A 24,786-nucleotide genomic window follows, 5' to 3' on the forward strand; every position below is an offset into this window, starting at 1 on the left:
ATTGGGATGTAAATGTCTTTTTAAAATGTTTGGAAAATTTATACTCCTTTTCTTAAATGTTTAGAGTGTATCAGTTCTTTTTCCTATTCCCTTATTGAGTTTTTGTTCAGAGTCCTTCTAATCAAAACTCGAAACTTATTGACTTTCCTATGAATTTGTTCTGCTGTATATTAAATCTGGTCAATACTGTCTATCAATACTGTCTATAGATATAGTCCCGTGTAGATTACGAGGAAGTTTTTTCTCTTTAAACTTAGAGGATTGGATTCTTACTAATCTAAAGCCGAACTGTTATGATTGTAATGGAGTGGACTGGGCGGTAATTTTTGGCACAGCAATCTGGCGTTTGTGGTTTTGGAGGAACCAAGCTCTGTTTAAGAATGTGCAGAGGAGCAATCAAAACATCATTTTAGATATTATGACCAGAGCTGAAAATTCCCATAAAACCATGACGGCTTTGATCAAGCCTGGAGCTTCAAAAATGGTTAAATACTTTGGATGGTAACCACCCCCTGAGAATGTTTTCAAATTGAATACTGATGGGGCCTGCAAAAAGATGAATATGGCAGCTACAGGTGGGTTGATAAGAAATGCCAATGGGAATTAGATTGCTGGATTCTGTGCAAATATTGGAATTAGTTCGGTTACCAATGCTGAACTTTGGGGTTTATTCTATGGTCTTGACCTGGGTTGGAAGTTGGGAATTCGGTCTTTGTTGGTTGAAGTGGACAGTAAGTGCATCATTGATCTACTTGCAGACGACAGCAATAGCCCCAATAATTTTTCTTCAGTGATTCAAAGTATCAGAAGGCTCATCAATAGAGAATGGCATGTGTGCATTAGCCATATCTATCATGAAGCAAACTTTGCAACAGATTTTCTTACAAATTTAGCAATAAGGCAACCTCTTGGCTTCCATTTCCTTCACAACCCTCCTAGTGGTGTTGTTAATTGCTTATTTCACGACATGTACGGGAATGCTTTCCCGCGTTTTGTTTCGGTTTAGCCTTGTTTGGCTCCCTTTGATAAAAAAAAAAAAAAATGAGAAAGGTGATGTTGTCAAGATTTATAAATTATTGGCAGGTAAACTGCAGACAAACAACTTAGCCCACCATGATAAATTATTAAGTGCCTAACAAATGCAATATCTGGTTGGAAATTAATAAAATTGGGCATGCAAATGATTTTACCTTTAAGAAAACCAAAATCGTTTTTTTTTTTTAATTACGTTTAAGCTAAGAGGAATAACTTTCATTAACTTGGGAGTTGGTTGCCGTGACTGAGCTCTCGTAAAATTACATCACAGATTTTCAAATAAGTTTTTTCCATCAAGCTTGATCTTCAAATTAAGGGTGTATTTGTGATTGAGGTTGGGCAGCTCTAACTTTTAAGATACAACACTAAAGTATTTGGTAAACATTAATTGTTGTAATTTGAAAGTTATGTTAATATGATTTTTCACTTGTATAATAAAAAATTTATTATATCTTTAATGATTTTGTCAAAATTATTATTTAAAATTTATATTTACTACATATTATTGATTTTTGTTTCATAGTTATAACGTTTTTTGCACAGCAGATGTAGCTTTAAAGTTACAACACCTCAATTTCAAATAAGACCTAAATTGTATATATTGAATAATATCGTTGTATATCTAAGTTTTAAAAAAAAAAGAATAATTGAAATGTTTTGTATTGATAGATAAAATATTTTGTCTAATCAAATAAACTACGTTCTTGCTTTTCGACCATACAAAATTTGAGCGCCTAAATTAAAAATTCAAAATCAAAACATTGAGTTTTAATAATTTTGTCAGAACTTAAAACTAGTAGATTACTCTCAAGTATAAAAGCATTTAGTTATAATACAACTTGGTGAGTCTGGGGTAAAACCACAAGAAATTAAAAATCTAATTATTAACTATTAGATAAAAATAATTATAGAAAAAGAAATTAGGAAGGAATAGTCAAAATTAATAAAAGCGTTTAAGATTACGAGATCCACTCTTAAAATTCAAATCATGATCATAATACTCTCTCATATTTATGTTTTGTATTTTTTGCTAGTTTAAAAATTATGTGACCCGGTTCTTAATTAACCACTCTATAAATAAATATGAAAGTCAAGCACATAATGTTTCACAACTATATTAGAGTGTTCCCGCTACTGTATTACTATGTCAATATCAAGTCCAAACACCCATATAGATCTAAGGAGATTTGGATCTACAAATAAATATAGAATGAAAAACAACATGTAAAAATACAACTCATAAGTATGTAATTAAAAAAAAACTTTAAACTCACTTGAGAAAATAATTAAGTCTTTAATTTAAATCCTTGAACTTCACCCTTTAGCTTGACTTAGAAAATCAGTCATTGTTAGCAAAATACTCATTTTATTTAAAATTTGTGAAAATGCGCTATAAGAAAATAAAAAACAAAAGAGAAAGGAAATCACCTCTAAATTAAAATCACTCTAACTTTATACTAAATTTCTCTACAAAAATCACCTCTAAATTCCACCACCTCTTTTGTTTGCGAGATTTTTTGCGTTGCTGAATTTGGCTGATATAAAACGCAGCAAATATTCCTTTGGCTGTAATTTTTTATTATTAACTTTTATTAGCCGAAAGAATAAACAACTGATTTCACTGAAGAATATAGTTTAATTTAGGTCATGCATGTCCAAGTTAAAATCCTAACGTGAACAAGAAAAAAGATGAATATGGAAACTAAAGGCCAGAATCATGCATGTCTCTTTGGTCAAATTGCTATAAATAGTCATACTCATAAACTTAACCGTTTTAAGTTTCTAGTCTAGGATTTTATAGTGCGGGAAAAATTGAGGAAAACTTTAAAATTATATGGTTTAAGAGATTTAAAATTTAAAACGGTTAAGCCGCGCGATTTATGCATATCTCCAGACTTTAAAATATAAAATACGGTTAAACCGTTACTTTAAAATATAAAGTACAATTAAACCGCACTTTAAAATATATGGAAAGAGAGAGAGAGAGAGTCCTAATCTGGTTTAGGATCCCAGACTTTATTAAAGTTCAGGAAAACTATTAAGTCTTGTGGTTTAATAGTATTATCAAATTATATTATTAAACCGCACCGCTTAATAACATAAGCAGACATGTTGTTAAGCCGTGTGACTTAATAAAATTAATTTTTAATACACTATAAAGTCGTGCGATTCGAGAGCATTAAAATCTGACTCTACATAGATGATACAGCTTAAAAGCGTGTTCGCATGAAAAAAAAAATTGGGGGTGTCCGCACTAATATAGCTTCTTAATAAAACAGGTAGATATTACTTTGTCTCTGCATTGTTGCTAGACATAGTCGTCCAGTGTTAATATATTTTAAAATATGAATTTGATTTATACATTATTGTTTACTAATATTGAATTAAATTTGTAATTTACTTTTTTATTTATTTAAAAAAAGCCAACGTCCAGGCGATAGTGAGAATTGTTATTGATGCTAGGCAATGACAAAGGAAAAAAAAATTAAATCATTCAGAGGAAAACATATTATAAGTATTTTTGTCTAGTATTTTTAAAATCGGAAGAAGAAAACAAATATACTTTTATATGTAAACATTTCAAGTTTCCATATCTTAGAAATGTTCAAATTTGGATTTTTAAAGTGCGGAAATGTCTGGAAAAACGCATACTGTGCGGTTTAAGCACTTCAATTTGTAAGCCTTAAAACCCTGCGGTTTTAAAATTTTTCTAGATTTTTTCCGCACTTTAAGATCCTAGACTAGAAAACTACTCTTTCATATCTTTATAAAAATGATAATAAGTAAGTCCAAAAATAGGTCGTGTTTATGCAATTTCATGTCATATTATATTACATATACTTGAACCTACCTGTTAATATATTGGATCAAAAAACAAAAGCCTAAATCCACTTGTTATCATTATATGTTACTCGAACAAATCCATTTAACCCATTGTTTTTGGTATTATATCTTAGTTTAAAACTAAAATAACAATTTGTAAAAGAAAGTTCTAGATTAAAATCTTAGGAGAAAAAAAAAAAGCTATAGGGAAGATACAAATATATAATGATGGCTACAAATTTTACAATAAATACTTAAGAATTTTAGGATTTGTCCTAACTTTACATAAGTAGTCGATTTTAAAGTCAATTTATTTTTCTTTAAAATGTACAATTTAAGTTATAAAGTTTATTAATATTAAATTTTAACGAGTAATGGGTGAAATGAGAATTTGATCTAAAACCCGACCTCAATCCCGACCCGTTATGGAATGAGTTTTAATAATTTGACAGGGAATGGGTTTTAATAAGTTGACTTATTAACAACCCAATTTAATAATAGTTGACCCAATATCTATTTTTATTTTGTCATGTTAATGAGTCGTTAAGAGATTTTTTGCGGTTTAACTCTTCCCAACTTATCAGTCGGTATAACATGTTTGGTATGAATAATTTATTAGTCTGGGCGTGGATGTTCTTGTTTGGGCTATTGAATTTTTTTTTTAATTTCCTGGCGATGGTATAGGAAAGAATTAAATGAACCTTGGCTAATTTGATTCCATGGAGAGACAAGCCAATAGTCCTCATGAAAATATAAACAGTGAGAATTGCCACAATCGATGTTGTCTGTTTCCACCAAGTCTCCAGTCAAGATCAATCACTACAAGAAAAAAAAAAGACTATAGATTTAATTAAGGCTTAATTGATACAATATTATGTGATAATAATGTCAACAAAGTTAAACAAAGCTTACAAACTATGCCATGCAGGCCAAATTTCATTGAAACAAGTGTTGCATGACAACATAATGTCTCCATTTTCTTTTTCTGATACAGCAACTTAATTGTGATATTATCCAATCATCTTTTCTTTATGATTATCCATATGTCATTTCATTTCCTAATTATTTCCAGTCGTTGTCATTATCAATTTTTATTATGTTGTCATCTTATTTAGATAATTATTTCCAACAAATACTTGAGGTAAGTTTTGACTATTTGTATTTTAAAAAAGAAATGAGGAAAAAAGGAAAAATTAGCTCCAAAATAAGCAATTAAATAATTGAACTAAATTTCCCACAAGAAAGCTAATTGTTTTGAAGCTTCTACAAAAATTATAAAAAAAAAAAAAGATAGACGAAAGAAAAATGAAGGATTTCACTTTCAATGAATATATGGATCCATTTTGTTTACACCGACAACTATTTTTAACCAGAAAAGAGTACCTTGAGAAAATGGAAGAGGTTTAGTTCTGATAGAGCAAATTCTTGAGATGATGAATCCATGGAGCCATGAGCATGGCCATGTGTGGCATGTGTATGCACATGTACAGGACTTGCATGTTCATCAGCCGTCTCTTTATCAACAAACTGTTAATTATCGATTTTTTGTATTTTATATTTGGATAATTATATATTATTAACGTTGTAACTCTTGTGTTTAAGCAATACTTACGATGAGATTATCAATATATCAATACATTCTTAAAATAAGTCTCATTATTGATAGAACAACTTTAAAATTAACTTTTGGCCATGAAATTAATTTTGTTTTAACCCATCAAATGTTAATTCTGAAGCAGCAATTAATAATAATAATAATAATAATAATTTCAACAATGAAATTTTAAGATGGTTTCACAACAATGATTAAGGATTTTACTTTTATATCTAATCTGTCATGCTTCTGCTAACCATTAGTTTGTTTGCACATTCTTACGATACCAATGAATGGAATTTGGTCTCACAACCTTTTTGCCACTTAATGCACAAGATGCTTAATGCAACTAAGGGATTTCCACAATGTGCGCACGTTCAAATTTTGCTAACTTTAATTTTGTTAATTAATTCTTTCTCTCTTAAAATTATTCTAATTATTCTAATTTTACAATTAGAATAAACTTTATTAATGAAACGCGAAAGTCTGTTTAGCTGGTTGACGGGGCAAATAGATTCTTGAACATGTTTTCCCTAATCCAATCATATAAAATGCTAATCAATATATGATATTATTTAAATTTCATAATAATACACGTCTATTTTTAAATTTTATATAGTATATGTCTAGTTTTATTTGAACCCATCCATTAATTTATTGGATCGAAAAATGAGAGCTCAAGTCCATTCATTGTCACTATAGTGTTATTCGAACCAATCCATTTAACCAATTGTTTCTGGTATTATCTATTTAGTTTAAAATAAAACTAACAATTTGTAAAACAAAGCTCTTTAATAATATAACACCAAACAAAACAAAATATTAATATTCTTCATGCTTAACATCATCAAATAATGTACAAGAAATCAATATTTAGTTCTAGAGCCCAACATAATCAATTAAAACCTTAGGAATTTTAGAAGTTGTCCTAACTCTACATTAGCAGTCAATTAAAATCAATTTATTTTTGTTTAACAATTTATAATACAAGTTGTAACGTTTATTAAATCATTAATATTAAATGTTAATGAGTAATGTGTGAAATGAGATTTTGATCTTAAACCCGACCTCAATCTCGACTCCTTATGGAATGAGTTTTAATGGGTTGACTTAACTGTTTTTATTGTGTGGATTTATGTCATATTAATGGGTCGTTAAGAGATTTTTTACTGTTAAACTCTCCCCAACTTATCAGTGGGTATAACTTGTTTATATGAATAGTTTATCGATCTGGGGGTGAATGTTCTTATTTGAACATCTTGTTTGGACAATTGAATTTATGTTTTTTATTTCCTAATGCCAATATTGGCAAGAATTGAATGAAACGTTAACTTGGGCTGAGGAATGCACACCCTTGGCTAATTTGATTCGATAGAGAGATAAACCAGTGGCCCTTTTGATAATGTAAGTAGTGAGAATCGCTACGATCAATGTTGTCTGTTTCCACCAGGTCTCCAGTTAAGATCAGTCACTGCAACAAAAAATACTATAGATTTAATTAAGGCTTAAGTAGTACAATATTATGCGATAATAATGTTAAAGTTCTGAGCTTATAACAAAAAAGCTACACGAAGCTTACAAACTATGCCATGTAGGCCAAATTTCATTGAAGTAAGTGTTGCATGACAACATATTGTCTCCATCTTCTTTTTCTGATGAACAAATTGTGATCATATCCAATCTTCTTTTCTTTTATGATTATCCCTATGTCCTTTTATGTCCGGATAGTCCATCATTGTCATTATCAATTTTTATTACACTGCGATCTCATTCAAAAATTATTTTCAAGAAATACTTAAGGTCGGTTTGACTAGTTGTATTAAAAAAGAAATGAGAAAAAAATGGAAAATTAGCTCCAAAATAAGTAATTAAATAACTACACTAAATCTCCCACAAGAAAGCTAATTGTTTTGAAGCTTTTACAAAAAGTTAAAAGAAAGAAAGAAAGAAAGACGAAGGAAAAATGAGGAATTTCACTTTCAATGAATTTATGAATCCATTTTGTTTACACCGACAGCTATTCTTAACCAAAAAAGAGCACCTTGAGAAAATGGAAGATTGAAGAGAAATAAAACACAACGTATACATTCAAAATAAATTCTGAAATCACATATTACACCATATGATAGTATAATTAATTAAATAAAAACACCATTATATTATATGGTATAATAATAAATCTACACAAAATCCATTTTTTTTGCATCCACACACACACATACACATTATGCGCCTTCATTTTTTCTAATGTAGACACTTTGTTAAATCATGTGATTTAGTAGTGTTTGGATTGATTCTATAAAATCGTATGACTTAACAGTGTGTTTATAAGGAAAAAAAAAAATTAAGGCTCCCGCATGAGAGAATGACTATATATATATATATATTGGATTTTCAATCAAAGATAAAGTCAGTGATGAGCTAAAAGACAAAAAACACATATTTCAATATATTATAAGATAAAATGCTCTATATTGAAATATGTATTTTTTGTTTGTTTGTTAACTTATCCCTATTTTAATATGGTCAGAAATCCTATATATATATATATATATATATATCTTTATTATTATTATTATTTTCATGTGGATATGCTGTTAATCATAGGAGTTAATAGAGTTATTTTTTAATGTTATTAAACCATACAGTTTAACAGTGTGTCTGACTTAAAAAGAGTGCGGGTGTTTGCTTTTGAGAGTGATTATACATACATACATATATACAAACATACCACCATATATATTTCAATTTGTATTCATATATGGCTGAATTTTGAGAGCACAAATTACATTTCTTGTCTGACTCCTTTTATATCTATGAATCACTTTGAACTAATTCCTTAATACAATTCCGATTGTGTATATGTTAGAAAATTTAAGTAAGACATTTATGAGTTGTCCACTTTTTAATTGTCTACGAAATCATCCAACTATATATTTCAATTTAATAGTTTGTTTATCTGGCAGAATATTGAAAGAAAAATATTTCTGATTTGTCTAGCTACTTCTATATTTTTGAATCACTTCCAAATAATTCATTATGCCACTGGTAGTGTATATATACTTTATATATAGATATGACACCAAGAACTCATATTTGGACTTATCTTTTTCTTTTTTTTCGATTTAACGTAACTACACCAGTAAAGCTCGATTGCTAAGACCTGTATCTTAGAAAGATTTTCTTTATTATTAGAATTAGGCTTTAGCATCTTGTGTGAAGTTGATCTTAATTGTGCAGAGTGCAGATATTTTAACTGTGCTCGGTTGGCTTCCTTCAATCTATGCTACATATAGAAATCAAATAAGTATTTAGATCTGACCTATGATATCTAATATATGACCTATACGACATGAATGCCATACAAATTTCTATGTATAAAGAAGCTCTCCGTAGAGTCAATTCCTTGCAGCTAGCTTTTACCTTTCTTGACTGTATTAGATTCTCTCTTATTATTAGCCATCCAGTGTCTGCAACAGTCAACATATAGAACACATTCTTTGTCTTCCATGTATATTAATTAGAGCACGAAACTCATTTCTCTAAAGTACCCACAAACCCAAATCAAATAAGCCTTTGAAATATTTCTCTTCTTCTAGAAATACTCACCACCCTGGCGAATCTTCAAGCTTGTAATTCTTTTAATATGTTAAAGATAACACCATTAATATCAATTTTTGTTCTTCTTTATTATCCTAGTACCGTCCGTGGCGAGTGTACCTGTGATGTTGAAGACACGGAACAAAACAATGGTGAAGCGCTTAAGTTTAAGCTAGCTGCAATTGCTACCATACTTGTTGCCGGTGCTCTTGGGGTGAGCCTTCCATTATTAGGCAAGAAGATTCCAGCGCTAAGGCCAGAGAATGATGTTTTCTTCATGGTTAAGGCCTTTGCTGCGGGCGTTATCCTAGCAACCGGATTCGTTCACATACTGCCAGAAGCATTTGACAGCTTAACCTCTCCCTGCCTTGGTGAAAATCCTTGGGGGAATTTTCCTTTCACTGGTTTAGTTGCTATGATGTCCGCGATAGGGACTTTGATGATTGATTCTTTCGCGACAGGGTATTATAAGAGGCAGCATTTTGATAAGTCTAGGCCACAGCTTGTTGATGAAGAGATGGCTGATGATCATTCGGGTCATGTACATGTGCATACACATGCTACACATGGCCATGCTCATGGCTCCGCAGATTCACCTCAAGAACTTGCTCTACCTGAACTAATCCGAAAACGTGTTGTTTCACAAGTAAGGTTCATTTATTTTTAATTAAGTTCGTTGTTGGTTGTACATGTATGGTGAATACGTTGATATGAATATCTTCTTTTCTTCTATTAAAAAAAATATGAATATCTTTTTTCTTCTATAAAAAAAAATAATAATAACAATAAGAATATCTTTTTTTTTTCTTTCTTCTTAATTCAGGTTTTGGAGATAGGAATTGTGGTTCATTCAGTAATTATTGGGATATCTTTGGGTGCTTCTGAAGATCTTGACATAATCAAGCCTCTACTAGCAGCCTTGTCATTTCACCAGTTTTTTGAGGGCATGGGACTTGGTGGCTGCATCTCTCAGGTACTATATTTATATAATTAATTATCTTATGTGAATGTCTATACATTAAATAATATGAAATATTTAATTATTTATACAGTGCTAAATTAATATTATTCAACTCAATATCTGTATTTTAACAACCGTCCACGGCAGTGGAAAACTCCTCTTGAAAAATATCATGTAAAACTCTAGAATTATTGAAAATCTTTATACATAAGTTCAGGTAGCGATGAACCACTAGGAATTGGTCCAGTGGCTAGAGCCACTTCCTCATAAGTGTGAGGGAACTGGTTCGAGCCCCAACAGATGCATTGTAGGGGTTTAATTTAAATTTCATTTCTCAAAACTTGAGTGAATGCAGTCTTTCTCCCAAGAATGGAGTTGATGTCCCTCGAATATTTAAGAGGGTTAAAATTTGAGCGGTGCCATATAAGATTTGATATAAATTGAATATCATGAACAATAATCTCCTAACAAAGATTTGATGTAAACTGATCTAAAAAATTGTATGATCGTAAATATCATGAACAATAATCTCCTAACAATAAAAACTCATGTAGCGATGCGAGGCTAGGCTAGTCTAGAGTCACATTTAAAATCTGGACGGTGGCTTATAATCTCCTAACAATAAAAACTCATGTAGCGATGGGAGGCTAGGCTAGTCTAGAGTCACATTTAAAATCTGGACGGTGGCATATAAAATTTCATGTAAATTAGTCTCAATAATTATATAATTATAAATATTATGAACAATAATCTCCTAAAAAAAAACTCAGGTAGCATGCCAGGCTAGGCTAGGCTAGTCTAGAGTCACAAAAATTAAAACAGTAGATGCAAAATGGATATTGGAGAATGTTGTCATCCTGTCAACACTATGAAAGAAAATAGTGTAAAGCACGATTATAAAATCTAAAAAGCTAAATCCTCTTTAAGGATTAATTCTAATCATGTGCTTTAATGACCCAAAAAGAGATATTTTCAGCTGCTTTTTAACTGGTCAGCATTCAGGCTCAAGTTCTCAACTAATGAAAATTAATTAACCCAAACTGTTTGCTTAATTTTTATTCAATTGTAGGCAAAATTCAAGTCTAGATCAATGGCAATTATGGCAACATTTTTCTCTCTCACAACACCAGTGGGGATTGCAATTGGAATTGGAATTTCAAGTGTGTACGAAGAGAATAGCCCAACAGCTCTAATTGTAGAAGGGATTTTCAATTCAGCTTCGGCTGGGATTTTGATATACATGGCACTAGTTGACTTGCTTGCCGCTGATTTTATGAACCCAATACTGCAGAGCAATTCGAGGCTTCAATTAGGAGCTAATGCTTCACTTCTTCTCGGAGCTGGTTGCATGTCTGTACTGGCCAAATGGGCTTAAATTAATTTTGAATATTTCAATCCAAACAAATCTATCTATTTATTTATCTTGTCAAGCTTTGATTATGTAGAGTGGCAATTTGATGTGATGTGCCACCACAATTGTAAAATTTAGTGGCAATTTGACAATTTCTCATCAGAGGCTGAGAATGTTGTGATGTGCCACCACTGTCTAACTCAACTTTATCGAGCCCCGTTGTCCGATTAATATATCAAGTGGGTGAAGTATTGCCATCAACATTTTGATTTTTTATGGCTATTAAAAAAAAAAAAAAGGAATAACAGAAGAAGCTTTTCTGAAAGTTAGTGAAGTTGAAAGTTGAACTCATTTATAGGGCGGCCTAATTAGATTTTAAATAGCAAAGTTGTAGGCAGAGGGAGCGGAGCAGAGCAGAGTATCCTAACAATTTGGTACGGCGATTCCTCCTAAACCCTAAACCCTGGTTGATTAAGGGGCTTCAATTTCTTATATTCCCTTGTCGATATTTGTTTTTTGTTTACAGAAATTGTTTTATGATTAATATTAATCCTCACCGGGTTGTTGTCAGTGCAGTCACCATTACTGGCTTTTATAGTTTGCTATTTATCTTATTAAGAATTGATAAGATGGAGAATCATCGATTTAATGCAATTAATTTGCCAATTTGATATCTATTATATATATCTAACCCTGTCTGTTTCAGTTTTCACCCTAGTACTATTAGTCTCTCTGGTTGAGTTTGTTGCAGATTGGTCCTTGATGTAGTTGTGATATATTGAACTATGTACTCCTCTCACTATATACTTTGAATATTGTATTTTCACTCTTACTAATTAAGGGATTTCCACAGTGTGCATACATTCATGTTTGCTAATTTTAGTTTTGTTAATTCTTTCTTTCTTGAATTTTAATTTATTGTCCAATTTTGTAGTTATTGATGAATTTTTGGGTATTCCCATCCAGCAAACGCAGATCTGGCTCAATGGCTAGGTAAGGCAACTGCCTAAAGTCTTAGGAAAAATTAAGTTTCAATATGTTTTAGTATGTAGTTAAACTTTTATGTTTTAATCATTCAAGTTCGTGATTTCCCATAAACTTTGTATTAACGTTAGTTCTCTCTTAATATTTTTTTAACTACATCAATGTGCCATTTTTAATTCAGTGTCTAAACACACTCTCTAGTGTCTCTTGCTAGGAGTATAGGGCCATTATCCCCAACACTTTATGACATTAATTTGCATTCCGTAATTCATATTCAATGTTCATTATTTATAATTAAGTGTGTCTCACATAGTCACATTGATGTAGTAGTTAAAGCTATATTGATATGACTGCTGCTTTTCAATTCAACTTATTCGCAAAAGAGTAATAAACTACTAGGTTAGGGAGTGAAGATAAATATTAGTAAATCGTTGGTGTATGTTTTATAGTCTTAAAATAGCATTAATAACCATTTGCATGAGTTAATTAGAGCTGAATACAAGCTAATATATAATGATTTACAAAGTTGCTTTGCATTATTATACAACTTGCCCTGTCAAAACAGAGGACATCACTCAAATCATTAAGAAAATGAAAAGACAAAAGGTTTGAGAGCTGTAAAACCTCTGTTATGAGTAAAACCGAAGAATGATATCTAAGCTATTATATATGCTACGCTACATGATCCCCCGTGGTTTTGCCCTCACGGCCTCTATTTTTAATTTGTATTATAAAGTTAACAGAATTAGGTTCTCTTATTATCAGCCATCCATTGTCTGCAACAATCGCCATTATGGAGCTTTCTTATCCGCTATATATTTTAATTTAATTATATGTATAGACTGTGGAAGCTAGCTTGCATTTCTCTAAGACCCACACAAAGGCCAAAACATTACACGATATCAATATTAAGTATTTGTGTTAAAATTTTAAGCGACAAGTTTATATACCTTACCGCATTGCTTCAAGAGAGTAAAGAGAGACGAGAGGTGGAGGAAAACAGCTTCACTTGAAAATTAATATGGCACGAGCCAAGACTACGCCCATTTGGCCAACACAGACATGCAACCAGCACCGAGAAGAAGTGAAATATTAGCCCCTAATTGAAGCCTCCGATTGCTTTGCAATATTGGGTTCATAAAATCAGCAGCAAGCAAGTCGACAAGTGCCATGTAAATCAAAATCCCAGCTGAAGCTGAATTGAAAACTCCTTGTACAATTAGAGCCGTTGGGCCATTCTCTTTGTAAACGCTTGAAATTCCAACTCCAATAGCGATTCCTACGGGGGTTGTAAGGGAGAAAAATGCTGCCATAATTGCCATCGATCGAGACTTGTATTCTGCCTACAATTAATTAATAAGCAATCAATATATATATATATAACAAATTAAATTGCAAAATCATATTGAAGCTTCATCGGCAGCAATGTATGTAACGCTATGTGAAATAACATTGAAGCTGTATATTAACTAATCATATATACAAATGAATGCCTCGTGATATTTTTGAAGCTAACGATTATTAATCAGTCGGGATCACATTTGTAAGACAGGTGTGTCGGTCGCTCCCCATCACATAAATAAGTTGCACAAATGTCACTGACTATGTAAATGAGACTGATTTTATTTTCATTGGATGAGCTTAAATGTTGACCAGTTAATGCAACCAAAAGTACGTATGCCCATTGAGTCATTAAAGTGATTGGAATGCTTTGATTATGTTAGCTTTTTTGATTATATAATCATCGAGTTCTTTCATCTCATCTCTTTTTACGTGGATGGTGTAGACAGAATGACAACATTCTCTATTATCCAAATCCCTAAACATGCGGATAATTAAAATTTTGAAGCTACAGAATGTGAAATACCTGAGAGATGCAGCCACCAAGTCCCATGCCCTCAAAAAATTGATGAAATGACAAGGCTGCTAGAAGAGGTTTGATTGTATCAAGGCTCTCCGAAGCTCCCAAAGATATTCCAATAATTATTGAGTGAACCACAATTCCTAACTCCAAAACCTGAAATTAAAATAATAATAATAATAAGATCCAAACGAAACCACAAAACTTATGTCAACTTAAAGTACAAAAACTGTAAAAAATTTTATTTTTTTTGAGTTCCGCTGAACTTTTAAAAATCTTGCATCACTTGTTATCACCTGTGATATAACACGTTTTCGGATTATTTCTGATAGAGCAAGTTCTTGATATGATGAATCCGTGGAGCCATGAGCATGGCCATGTGTGGCATGTGTATGCACATGTACATGACCAGCATGTTCATTGGCCATCTCTTCATCAACAAGCTGCTTATTAGGCTTACAATTAAAATGTTGCCTCTTATAATACCCCGTCGCGAAAGTATCAATCATTAAAGTCCCTATCGCGGACATCATAGCAACAAAACCAGAAAAAGGAAAATCCCCCCATGGATTTTCAACGAGGCAAGGAGAAGTTAAGTTGTCAAATGCATCTGGCAGTATGTGAACGAACCCGGTTGCTAGGATAACGCCGGCAGCAAAGGCCTTAATCATGAAGAAAGTATCATTTTCAGGCCTTAGTGCTGGGACCTTCTTACCTAACAAGGGAAGACTAACCCCAAAAGCACCAGCAACAAGTATGCTAGCAATTGCAATCACTTTATATTTAAGCGCTTCTTGTTGATTATTATCTTGACTCATAGCTTCAACATCACAAACGCACTCACCAAAGACTAGAGTAGGATAAAGAAGAATGAAAGCAAGTGTTTTTATCTTCAAGATGTTGACAGAATTACAAGCCATGATATTGATATATGATGGGAAACAAGCTAAGAGGAGAGGAAAATTAAAGAAACTGAAATTAATTTAAGCTGGATTTTGGCTTTTGTGTGGGTCTTAGAGAAGTGCAAGATTGTTGTTATATATAGAAAGGAAAAGAAAGTACTATGGCAAATGTAGCAGACATTGGATGGCTGATAATAAGAGAATCCGATTCAGTCAACGTAACACAACAATTAGAGGCTGCAAGAGAAAGTCATTGGGTTCTGTTCTATACTATAAAAACTTGCTTAATTAAAGTTGATACGTATAATTTTGGTACCCATAAAAGTGTTTTACATTAAAATCTAAGCATTAATATATAGTCAATTTCTAACAATATTTTTTTTTTGTGTATTTAATGACAAATGGTTTTATTTTCTCTCAATAACATTCCATTTATCCAAGGATTCATGAACAATGTCTTTTGTTGCGGACAGAATTAACGGATTAAAGGCTGGTTATTACCAACAAAATAACTATCTTTCTAATTAGGCTCAGATATTAATTTCATTAGCTGTTGTTATATTAAATATTTAAAATTTACTCACTTTTCTTCTTTCTCACATTCACTTTGAGAAAGAAAATAGTGAAAATGAACTCAACTATACGCTTTAAAAATAATCTTTAAAGAGCCAAAGATACGCGGTATATGAGGTGACAGATTACTGAGAATATCATTATGAGGACATCCAATTAAAGGGCATGCATGATTGTGAGAGAGAGATAAAATTAGGTAGGTTTCTGTTTATCAAACATGAGGAAGACATGACATATGACACACACTCAAATTACTATTTGAGAAATAAAGAAAATGTAGACAACATGTTATCATGTGCAACACCGATTTCAATGAAACTTAGCTTAGATGGCAGCATTTTTGGCTTTGTTTCTTTTACAACATTAGAATTTCGACATTTTGTTATGCCTTTACTATTAATATTCCATTCATTCAAACTTTAATTATTTTTTTTTGGATAGACAAACTTTAATTCTTTAAAGTTTCTTTAAGTGACTAATGACTGGACGCAAGGTGGAGCCAACACTTTGTAATTGAGATCCATCTTTACATGCAAAGTTATCATAATTAATTAGGAGCCCAAGCATACGCGGTTCTTTATAGAACAAGAAAGAGTGCATGTACGAATTATAAAATACATGGTTATGTGTAGCATTAGATTTGAATTTTTAATGGGATAAGGTCTTCCCCGTATAAAGACTCTGACAATATTACAAGCCGATCATTTTTCAAAATTGACTCTTCATTGGTTTCTAGACAATCATTCTCAAAAGTAGCTGAATAATACATGTAATTTCCCTTTTTATTTGCACCGCTAAAAAGTGGAAATCATTACAATTCTATTTCACAATTGCACGAGTACTCTTTAAAGAATTATTGGTAACCCCGTCTGTTTCAGTTTCACCCTAATACCGTTCATTGGTATTTGTTCTATATATCTAACCCCGTCAGTTTCAACTTCACCCTAATACTGTTAGTTTCTAAGTGGTTGATTTCTATTGTATATTGGTACTTGAAGTAGTTGTGATATATTAAACTACGTACGACTCTCATTATATACTTTCAATATTGTATTTTTACTCTTAGTAATTATACTACATAACTACCAACAAGTGCGTAGATCAACTGGCATGGAGTTATTCTATCTTACCCAAGGTCTTCAGTTCGAGGTTTGCGAATGCAGCCGTGTTAAATACTTGTTGGGAGAACTTTGCCGCCCTAATGGTCCTATCCGGCTCGAATCTAAATTAGTCGAGCCTAATATGGTCTTCGGATACCAGATGATTTAATACACCGAAAAAAAATTATACTACATAACTTTTGCACGTTCTCAAGAAGAAGAGAAGCCACCCAAGACAAAGGCTAATAATATTTTAAGATGGTGTATAAAATGTTCAACGTTGGTAAGTAGAACAATTGGGAAACAGGGAGTGTCATATTTCTCTTCTTGACATTGTATGCTCTCACGGGGGAGCTCGTCTATAACGCCACTGGCATCATCATTATCCCTTTTGCACTTTGGATGGTCTATGAAATACAAGGTTATGCCTATCAACTAGTAGCTCCATGGCTATTGACCTGCTTTATTGCAAACTGTTGTGAAATTGATCTTAATAAATCTAATCAATATTCACCCCAAGATTTAATCCTGATTCGAGAATCCAAAATCAACTAATACAGATCCACACACACAGAATACTTCAAACAAGAATTGAAATCAAAGAAGACAAAACAACACAGAATACAAGTGGTTCAACACTAAGAGTTGGTGCCTACATCCACTAGGAAGCCAAGCAATTAGATTTCACTATTCTAATATCAAACTTTCACTATTCTGAAATCAAACAGTACAAGAATAGATGATGATTACAGAGAACAAGATTTGTTGACCTTTCTTCTCTCTATCTTCTCTTTACTCTCAATTTATTCTCGATGATGCAGATGATTCCAGAGCCTGCCCTTTATACTCTATTTTTCTGGGTTTGTTGAGCTAATAACCCTTTCCGCCAAAACCAACAGTAATAACCTTTCCTTACATGTCTCACACAAGCCAACTTAAGTAAGCTCAAAACGGCATTCATCAATGTCGTTCTGAACTAATGTAACTTTGTTACAAGTCACGTGTTTACCACGTGTATCACTTCATGACTTAAGTGACACATAAGGCTCTGTCGGTTTTGCTCTGAAACTCCTCAAGCGACAAGTCACACGAGCTTGTAACCTCTAAACGCCTTGTTACACTTGAGTTATGAGTTCATTCTTCATCATAAACATTGTATATGCCTTGTTGGACGAGTTTTTTTTCCCTACCACTGCCCAATTGTTAGTTTATGCTTTTAAACAATCAGCATTAATACTTCAATACGCTTGATATAGTCGCTGCCACCACTCCCAAGGGAATATGGTAAAATTCTTCATTTTTCATGTCATCATTAGGCTTTATATCATATGTAGTAATGAGATAAAACTATGTGAATGTGATGCTCTTCCTCTCATGCTTCCACTAACCGTTGGTTTGTTTCCATTTTCTTATCGGTACTAATGAATGGAATGCTCATCGTGATTAAGGATTTCTTCACATTTAGCTAATTTTAATTTTGTTAATTCTTTCTTTCTTTTTTCTAATTTCTTGTCCAAGTTTGCGGTTATTTACGAGGGCAATTACCCAGTTGAACGTACGAGTTACAAGAAAAGGAAGAGTCAATTCAAAAAGGCAACTTCTTTCGTAGGTGTGGGATTCAGAAAAGGTAGTCTCTTGCCTAGTCTTGTGACTAATAAGAATAGTTTCTTATCTTAACGTTCGAATTTTTTCTTTTCGAAAGTGGATAAGTGTATGCTACTCAGTGGCATCTTAGATATTTGTTTTGATGGATTTTCTGTTTACAAATATTGGGCAGCAAAAAGAATCTTGCTTGTTGGGAGAGCCATTATTCCTGCATATTATGCTATATTTTGCGCGCAGTTACTTTTTTATTTTGTTTTTAGGCAAAACGAGTTCTCGAGGTTTCTTAGCAATCTTTTATTAGTTTTAGCCGATCAAATCTTAGTCCACGAAAAATTGTACTTTCAAATCTCATACTTCTGTCATCAAACGTTGTTGTTACTTCAATTGATGTAAATGGCCTATTTTAAATTTGATTTAAATATTTTCAATCAATATATGATATTATTTAAATTCTAAAATAACACACGTCCACTTTTAAGTTTTATATGGTACACGTCTAGTTTTAGTGCTCAAAAGTTAAAGCCCTTAATTGGTTACTTTGTTTTTACTTATTTTGTGTGTGAAAAAATAGAGAAATAGTACAAAAGAAAATTAGAAATTGAATGTATGCTTTATTAATTCATTGATGTTGGAAGATGATACTTATCATTTTATATCGATTAGATTAGGGAAAACAAGAATTTGTAACTTTTTAGTTAAGTGGATAAGTGTTTCTTATCTTGACGTTTGAATTTATTCTTTTCGAAAGTGGATAAGTGTATGTTGCTCGGTGGCATCTTGGATATTTGTTCTGATGGATTTTCTGTTCACAAACATTGGGGTGCAAAGAGAATCTCGATTGTTGGGGGAGCTCTTATTCCGGCATACTATGCTCTGTTTTTCATACAGTCACTTTTTTATTTCGTTTTTAGGCAAAACGAGTTCCTTAGTAATCTTTTACTGGGTTTCGCCGACCAATTCTTAGTCCACGAAAAATTGTACTTTCAAATCTCGTACTTTTGTTGTCAAACATCGTTGTTACTTCAGTTGAATCACTATCGCATTGAAGAGTATGAAGATGAATTCAATCCAATAATGATGAAGCTTCTAGCATTTCATATGTTAACGAAGGGACTCGATGTTATTTCAAAAAAACAGTACACATTGGCTGCGCAATATGGGGTCACAGGCTTAGTTGGATTACTATGCATTTTGTCTATTGCCGACTTGAAAACTGTGTTGAAGCCCTTAATTGGTTACTTTGTTTTTGCTTATTTTGTGTGTGAAAAAATAGAGAGATAGTACGAAAGAAAATTAGAAATTGAATGTATGCTTTATTAATTCATTGATGTTGGAAGAAGATGATACTTATCATTTTATATTGATTAGATTATGGAAAACAGAATTTGTAACTTTTTAGTTAAGAAATGACATCTTAAATCAAGGAAAATTATAGTAATAATGCTGAGATGGTTTTTTAGGGCATAGTTACCTAGCCCATTGGAAGGAAAATAATTAATAATTATGAGAAATGATATTTCCACTGATAAAATATTATTGTGACAAAAATTATAAAGCCTTGTTATAAATAAAATTAACATTTTGTGTGCTATATCGATATTGTAGCATAAATAATACTCTGTTTTTTTATTTTGATGGGATTTATTGACATTAATTCTTCATCCTGAAATTCATGAGCAATCAAGCTATTGAAAAAAAAAAACACAATTTGATAGAAAATTATCATCTCAATAATTATAAGTCAAACGATACATTTTTTTAGTTAAAGAAATTTTATTATTTTAACTAAATGGCACTCACATAAGTTGTTTTTTCTTTCTTTTTTTCTTTGAATTTACCTATCGATGTCATGTTTGTGGAAGTTTATTATTAGAGTTTACGTTCTTATTTATTGAGAATTAAGAATCTTAGGGAGCCCTTATTCCGGCATACTATGCTCTGTTTTGCATGTAGTTATTTTTTTATTTTGTTTTTAGGCAAAACAAGTTCTTGAGGAGGCAAAACAAGTTCTCGAGGTTTCTTAGCAATCTTTTATTGGGTTTTGCCGACCAATTCTTAGTCCACGAAAAATTGTACTTCCAAATCTTGTACTTCTGTCATGACGTCGTTGTTACTTCAGTTATGTAAATGGCCTATTTTAAGTTTGATTTAAATATTTTCAATCAATATATGATATTATTAAAATTTTAAAATAGCACACGTCCACTTTTAAATTTTATATGGTACACGTCTAGTTTTAGTGCTCAAAAGTTAAAGCCTTCAAGGGTTATAAAAAAAAAAGAGTTGATTCGAAAAGGCAACTTCTTTCTTAGGTGGGATTTGGAAAGATAGTCTCTTGCCTAATCTTGTGAAGAATAGTTTCTTATTTTGACATTCAATTTTGTTCTTTCCGAAAGTGGATGAGTGCATGTTGCTCGGTGGCATCTTAGATATTTGTTTTGATTGGATTTTCCGTTCACAAACATTGGGCCGCAAAGAAAATCTCGGGAAGCCCTTATTTCGTTATACTATGCTCTGTTTTGCATGTAGTTACTTTTTTATTTACTTTTTTACAGTCATCTAGAATGGATAGATAATAGTAGTAACCTTGAGATGAGGGAATAGGTGCTAGTCCTCAAAGGTCAGCATGAAAAAGTTCAAGTGGCCGGGTAGTTGAAGTTTCAACATAATGGAAATGTTGCATATGGCACTTTCCAAATTGACATGCATAACAAAACTTAGGTTGAATTGTTATATCTATTTTGAAAGTTGGATTTAAACACTTGATAACTTGTTTTAATGCATGAATTGTTGGATGCCCCATTCTCTTATGCAGTAAGTTATAATCGATAGATTTATTGAAAGAAACAGAAAGGGCTACTAACACATTTTTATTAACTTGTAAATTGTTTACATGTGATTGAGAAGAACCAACAACACATGATGAACTGAGTTGAGTAAACATTGACACCTGGCCTTTTATTAAATTGGAAAATGACTTTGAGAAACTAGACACATAACTTGGTAATTTGAAATCATGACAAACTGCTTTAAAGTCTTTAACCTGATACAAGCCCCCTCTAGCAGTCCCCTTGAGCAAGATGATTCTTGAGTTCTTGGCCTTAACAAAATAAACATCAGTGTGAAACTCAATGAGTACATTGTTATCAGCAAGTAGTTTTGGGACACTAAGAATGTTTTTAGTAATTATGGGCACATGTAGAACATTATGTAAATAAAGGAGTGTTGTAGAGGAGGTTGTAACAATGACAGTTCTTATACCATGAATTGGTAATCCCATTCCATTTCCAATATATAACCTTTCTGCTCCACAATAAAGTGAGTAATAAGAGAGAATACCTGCATCCTGAGCAACATGATTGGTAGCACCATAATCAATATACCAGGCTGGATCATAAACACTTCCATAATTAGCTAAGGGTGGAGCAACAGTTTGAAGATTATGAGAAGGTCTACCATTTCCAGCAAACATGTTATTGGATGTAGCTCCATAAGGAAAGCCATTATGACCACCATAATTTCCTTGAGCATTAGTGAAAGTTTGAGGATACATCATGCTCGGGTTTTGATAAGCAACATAGCCATGGAATGGTCTAGATTGTCGAGGATAAGGTGGAAGAAAATTAGTTTATGAATCAGGACCATAGTTGTATCCAGTGCCTCTTCCAAAGTTAATAGGACCATTACCAATAATTCCTCTATACTTTTGCCCTCCTCTAGGTCTAAATCCACTAAATGCTCTATTCCTAGGAACAAAACTTTGATTGAACCTATTTTTGCATTTGTAAGCACCATGTCCAGGGATGAAACAACTAATTTTTAAAAGAAAATAAGAAAGAAAATAATAGAGAGAGATCTAAAGACCAATTAAAGGCTTATTTTACTTATTTTGTGTGTGAAAAAATAGAGAGAGAGAGAGTACAATATATGTTGGAGTATGAACTGCAAATCTGAATCTCTCAGCCGAGTAAGACAAATCGGTTGAAAACTTAGTGTTACATTGACATGTCGGTTGAAGTTCTGGGGAAGGCTATATGACAAGGTTCTGATGTCAGCTGCGTGCGCTAGTAAATCATGTGATTGAGCACGTGAGTCACTTAACCAAAACGACAGCTAAAAGTTGTCGTTTTATCACTTAAGGCAAATGAGATGAAGACACATGGTCAGGGGTAGGTTGAAAAGTTGTTAAAGGTTGTTACAAGCATGTGAAGTAGCTGGGTTTGTTATTAAGCACAAGGGATGTGTGCTGGTGACTGATAGATCTTTCTAGATCAATCTTTTCTTGTATATATAGCCTAGCACTTTGGCATATCAAGTAATAAGTCAAGAGTCATTTTCTCTGCAAACTTGTTCTCTGAAAACTCTCATTCAGTAAAGCTTGAGTTCACCTTTTCACAGTGGATGTAGGCTTCTATGGCCGAACCTCTATAAACTTCCTCTGTGTTATCTCTCTGCTCTTTGATTCACTCATTGATTTGTTTTGTTCATCTTGTCTTATATTACATCATTGGTTTGGTAAATTGCCATTTTAGATACAAGAATTGATTTGAGTGGATCTTGGAGAACCATTTCCAATATTGCACAGGTTTTGGGTTCAACAAAAGAAAATTATTATTTAAAATTTATATTTACTACATATTATTAACTTTCATTTGATAGTTATAATTTTTTTTTTACAACAATTGTAACTTAAAAAGTACAGTACCTCAATCCCAAATGAAACCTTAATAATGAAGAAAGTATCATTTTCAGGCCTTAGTGCTGGGACTTTCTTGCCCAACAAGGGAAGGCTTACCCCAAAAAGCACCAGCAGCAAGTATGCCAATAATTGCAATCACTTTATATTTAAGCGCTTCTTGTTGATTATTATCTTGGCTCATAGCTTCAACATCACAAACGCACTCACCAAAGACTAGAGTAGGATAAAGAAGAATGAAAGAAAATATAATTATTATTTTCAAGGTGTTGAAAGAATTACAAGCCATCATATTGAATCATTGATATATGATGAGAAACAAGCTAAGAGGAGAGGAAAATTAAAGAAACTGAAATTAATTTTAAGTTGGATTTTGGCTTTTGTGTGGGTCTTAGAGAAGTGCAAGCTTGTTGCTATATATAGAAAGGAAAAGAAAGTGCTATGGCAATTGTAGCAGACATTGGATGGCTGATAATATGAGAATCTAATTCAGTCAACATAACACACAAGTAGAGGCTGCAAGAGAAAGTTATTGGGTTCTATTCTATACCAAAAGCTTGCTTAATTAAAGTTAATACGTATAATTTTGGTACATGTAAAAGTTTTTTGCATTAAAATGTAGGCATTAATATATAGTCAATTTCTAGCAATATTTTTTTGTGTATTTAATGACAAATGGTTTTCTTTACTCTCAATAATCTTCCATTTATCCAAGGATTGATGAACAATGTCTTTTGTTGCGGACAGAATTGACGGATTAAAGGTTGGTTATTACCAACAAAATAACTATTTTTCTAATTAGGCTCAGATATTAATTTCATTAGCTTTTGTTATATTAAATATTTAAATTTGTACCCACTTTTCTTCTTTTTTTCATTCACTTTGAGAAAGAAAATAGTGAAAATTAACTCAACTATACGTTTTAAAAATAATCTTTAAAGAACTAAAAGTACGAGGTATATGGGGTGACAGAGTACTAAGAATATCATTATGAGGACATCCAATTAAAGGGCATGCATGATTGTGAGAGAACGATAAAATTAGGCGACAGATGACAGACCCTCAGATTACTAATTGAGAAATGAAGAAAATATAGACAACATGTTGTCGTGTGGAACACCTATTTCAATGAAATTTAGCTTAAATGGCAGCATTCGGGTGCTTTGTTTACTATTTCATTTCTTTTACAACATTAGAATTTCGACATTTTGTTATGGCTTTACTATTAATATTTCATTCATTCAAACTTTAATTCTTTAATATCTCTTTTGGTGTTACTATTGACTGGACGCAAGGTGAAGCCAACACTGCTAATCGAGATCTACGTGCAAAGTTATCATAATTCATTAGCTGCCCGAGCATAAATAGTACTTTATAAAATAAGAATAGAGTGTATATACAAAGACAATAATTATATTGGAGATGTTCCAATGCGAAGCATTCTTTCATAATCATACGATTAAAATAATAAATATTAAAAATAAGTTATAAGCGTATAATTTTAATTGTATAGTTATGAATGAGTGTTTTATGATTAAGCATCTCCACCGTAACCGGATCCATGTACAAATTATAAAATCTCGACCGTAACTAGATCCATATACAAATTATAAAATACATCGTTGTGTGTAGCATCAGATTTGGATTTTTAATGGGATAAGGTCTCCCCCGTATAAAGATTCTGAAAATGTTACAAGCCGG

The 24,786-nt window shown here is 32.2% G+C and overlaps 2 protein-coding genes across 2 annotated transcripts; one reads left to right on the top strand and one right to left on the bottom strand.

Moving 5' to 3' along the window:
- The first annotated feature begins 9,056 nt into the window (after positions 1-9,056).
- On the top strand, positions 9,057-11,408 carry LOC18032278 (zinc transporter 1). Its single transcript, XM_006422196.2, has 3 exons — positions 9,057-9,698; positions 9,876-10,025; positions 11,083-11,408. Exons 1-3 carry the CDS (start codon positions 9,099-9,101, stop codon positions 11,386-11,388), a joined length of 1,056 nt encoding a protein of 351 aa, XP_006422259.1. The 5' UTR covers positions 9,057-9,098; the 3' UTR covers positions 11,389-11,408.
- Positions 11,409-13,106: 1,698 nt separating this feature from the next.
- Positions 13,107-15,188, bottom strand: LOC18031258 (zinc transporter 1). Its single transcript, XM_006422197.2, has 3 exons — positions 14,506-15,188; positions 14,216-14,365; positions 13,107-13,691 (listed from the first exon to the last, which is right to left on the bottom strand). The coding sequence occupies exons 1-3, from the start codon at positions 15,127-15,129 to the stop codon at positions 13,386-13,388; spliced, it is 1,080 nt and encodes a 359-aa protein (XP_006422260.1). The 5' UTR covers positions 15,130-15,188; the 3' UTR covers positions 13,107-13,385.
- Between the last annotated feature and the right edge of the window lie 9,598 nt (positions 15,189-24,786).

Source organism: Citrus clementina, unplaced genomic scaffold (assembly GCF_000493195.1).
Source record: "Citrus clementina cultivar Clemenules unplaced genomic scaffold, Citrus_clementina_v1.0 scaffold_9, whole genome shotgun sequence".
NCBI classification, from domain to species: domain Eukaryota; kingdom Viridiplantae; phylum Streptophyta; class Magnoliopsida; order Sapindales; family Rutaceae; genus Citrus; species Citrus x clementina.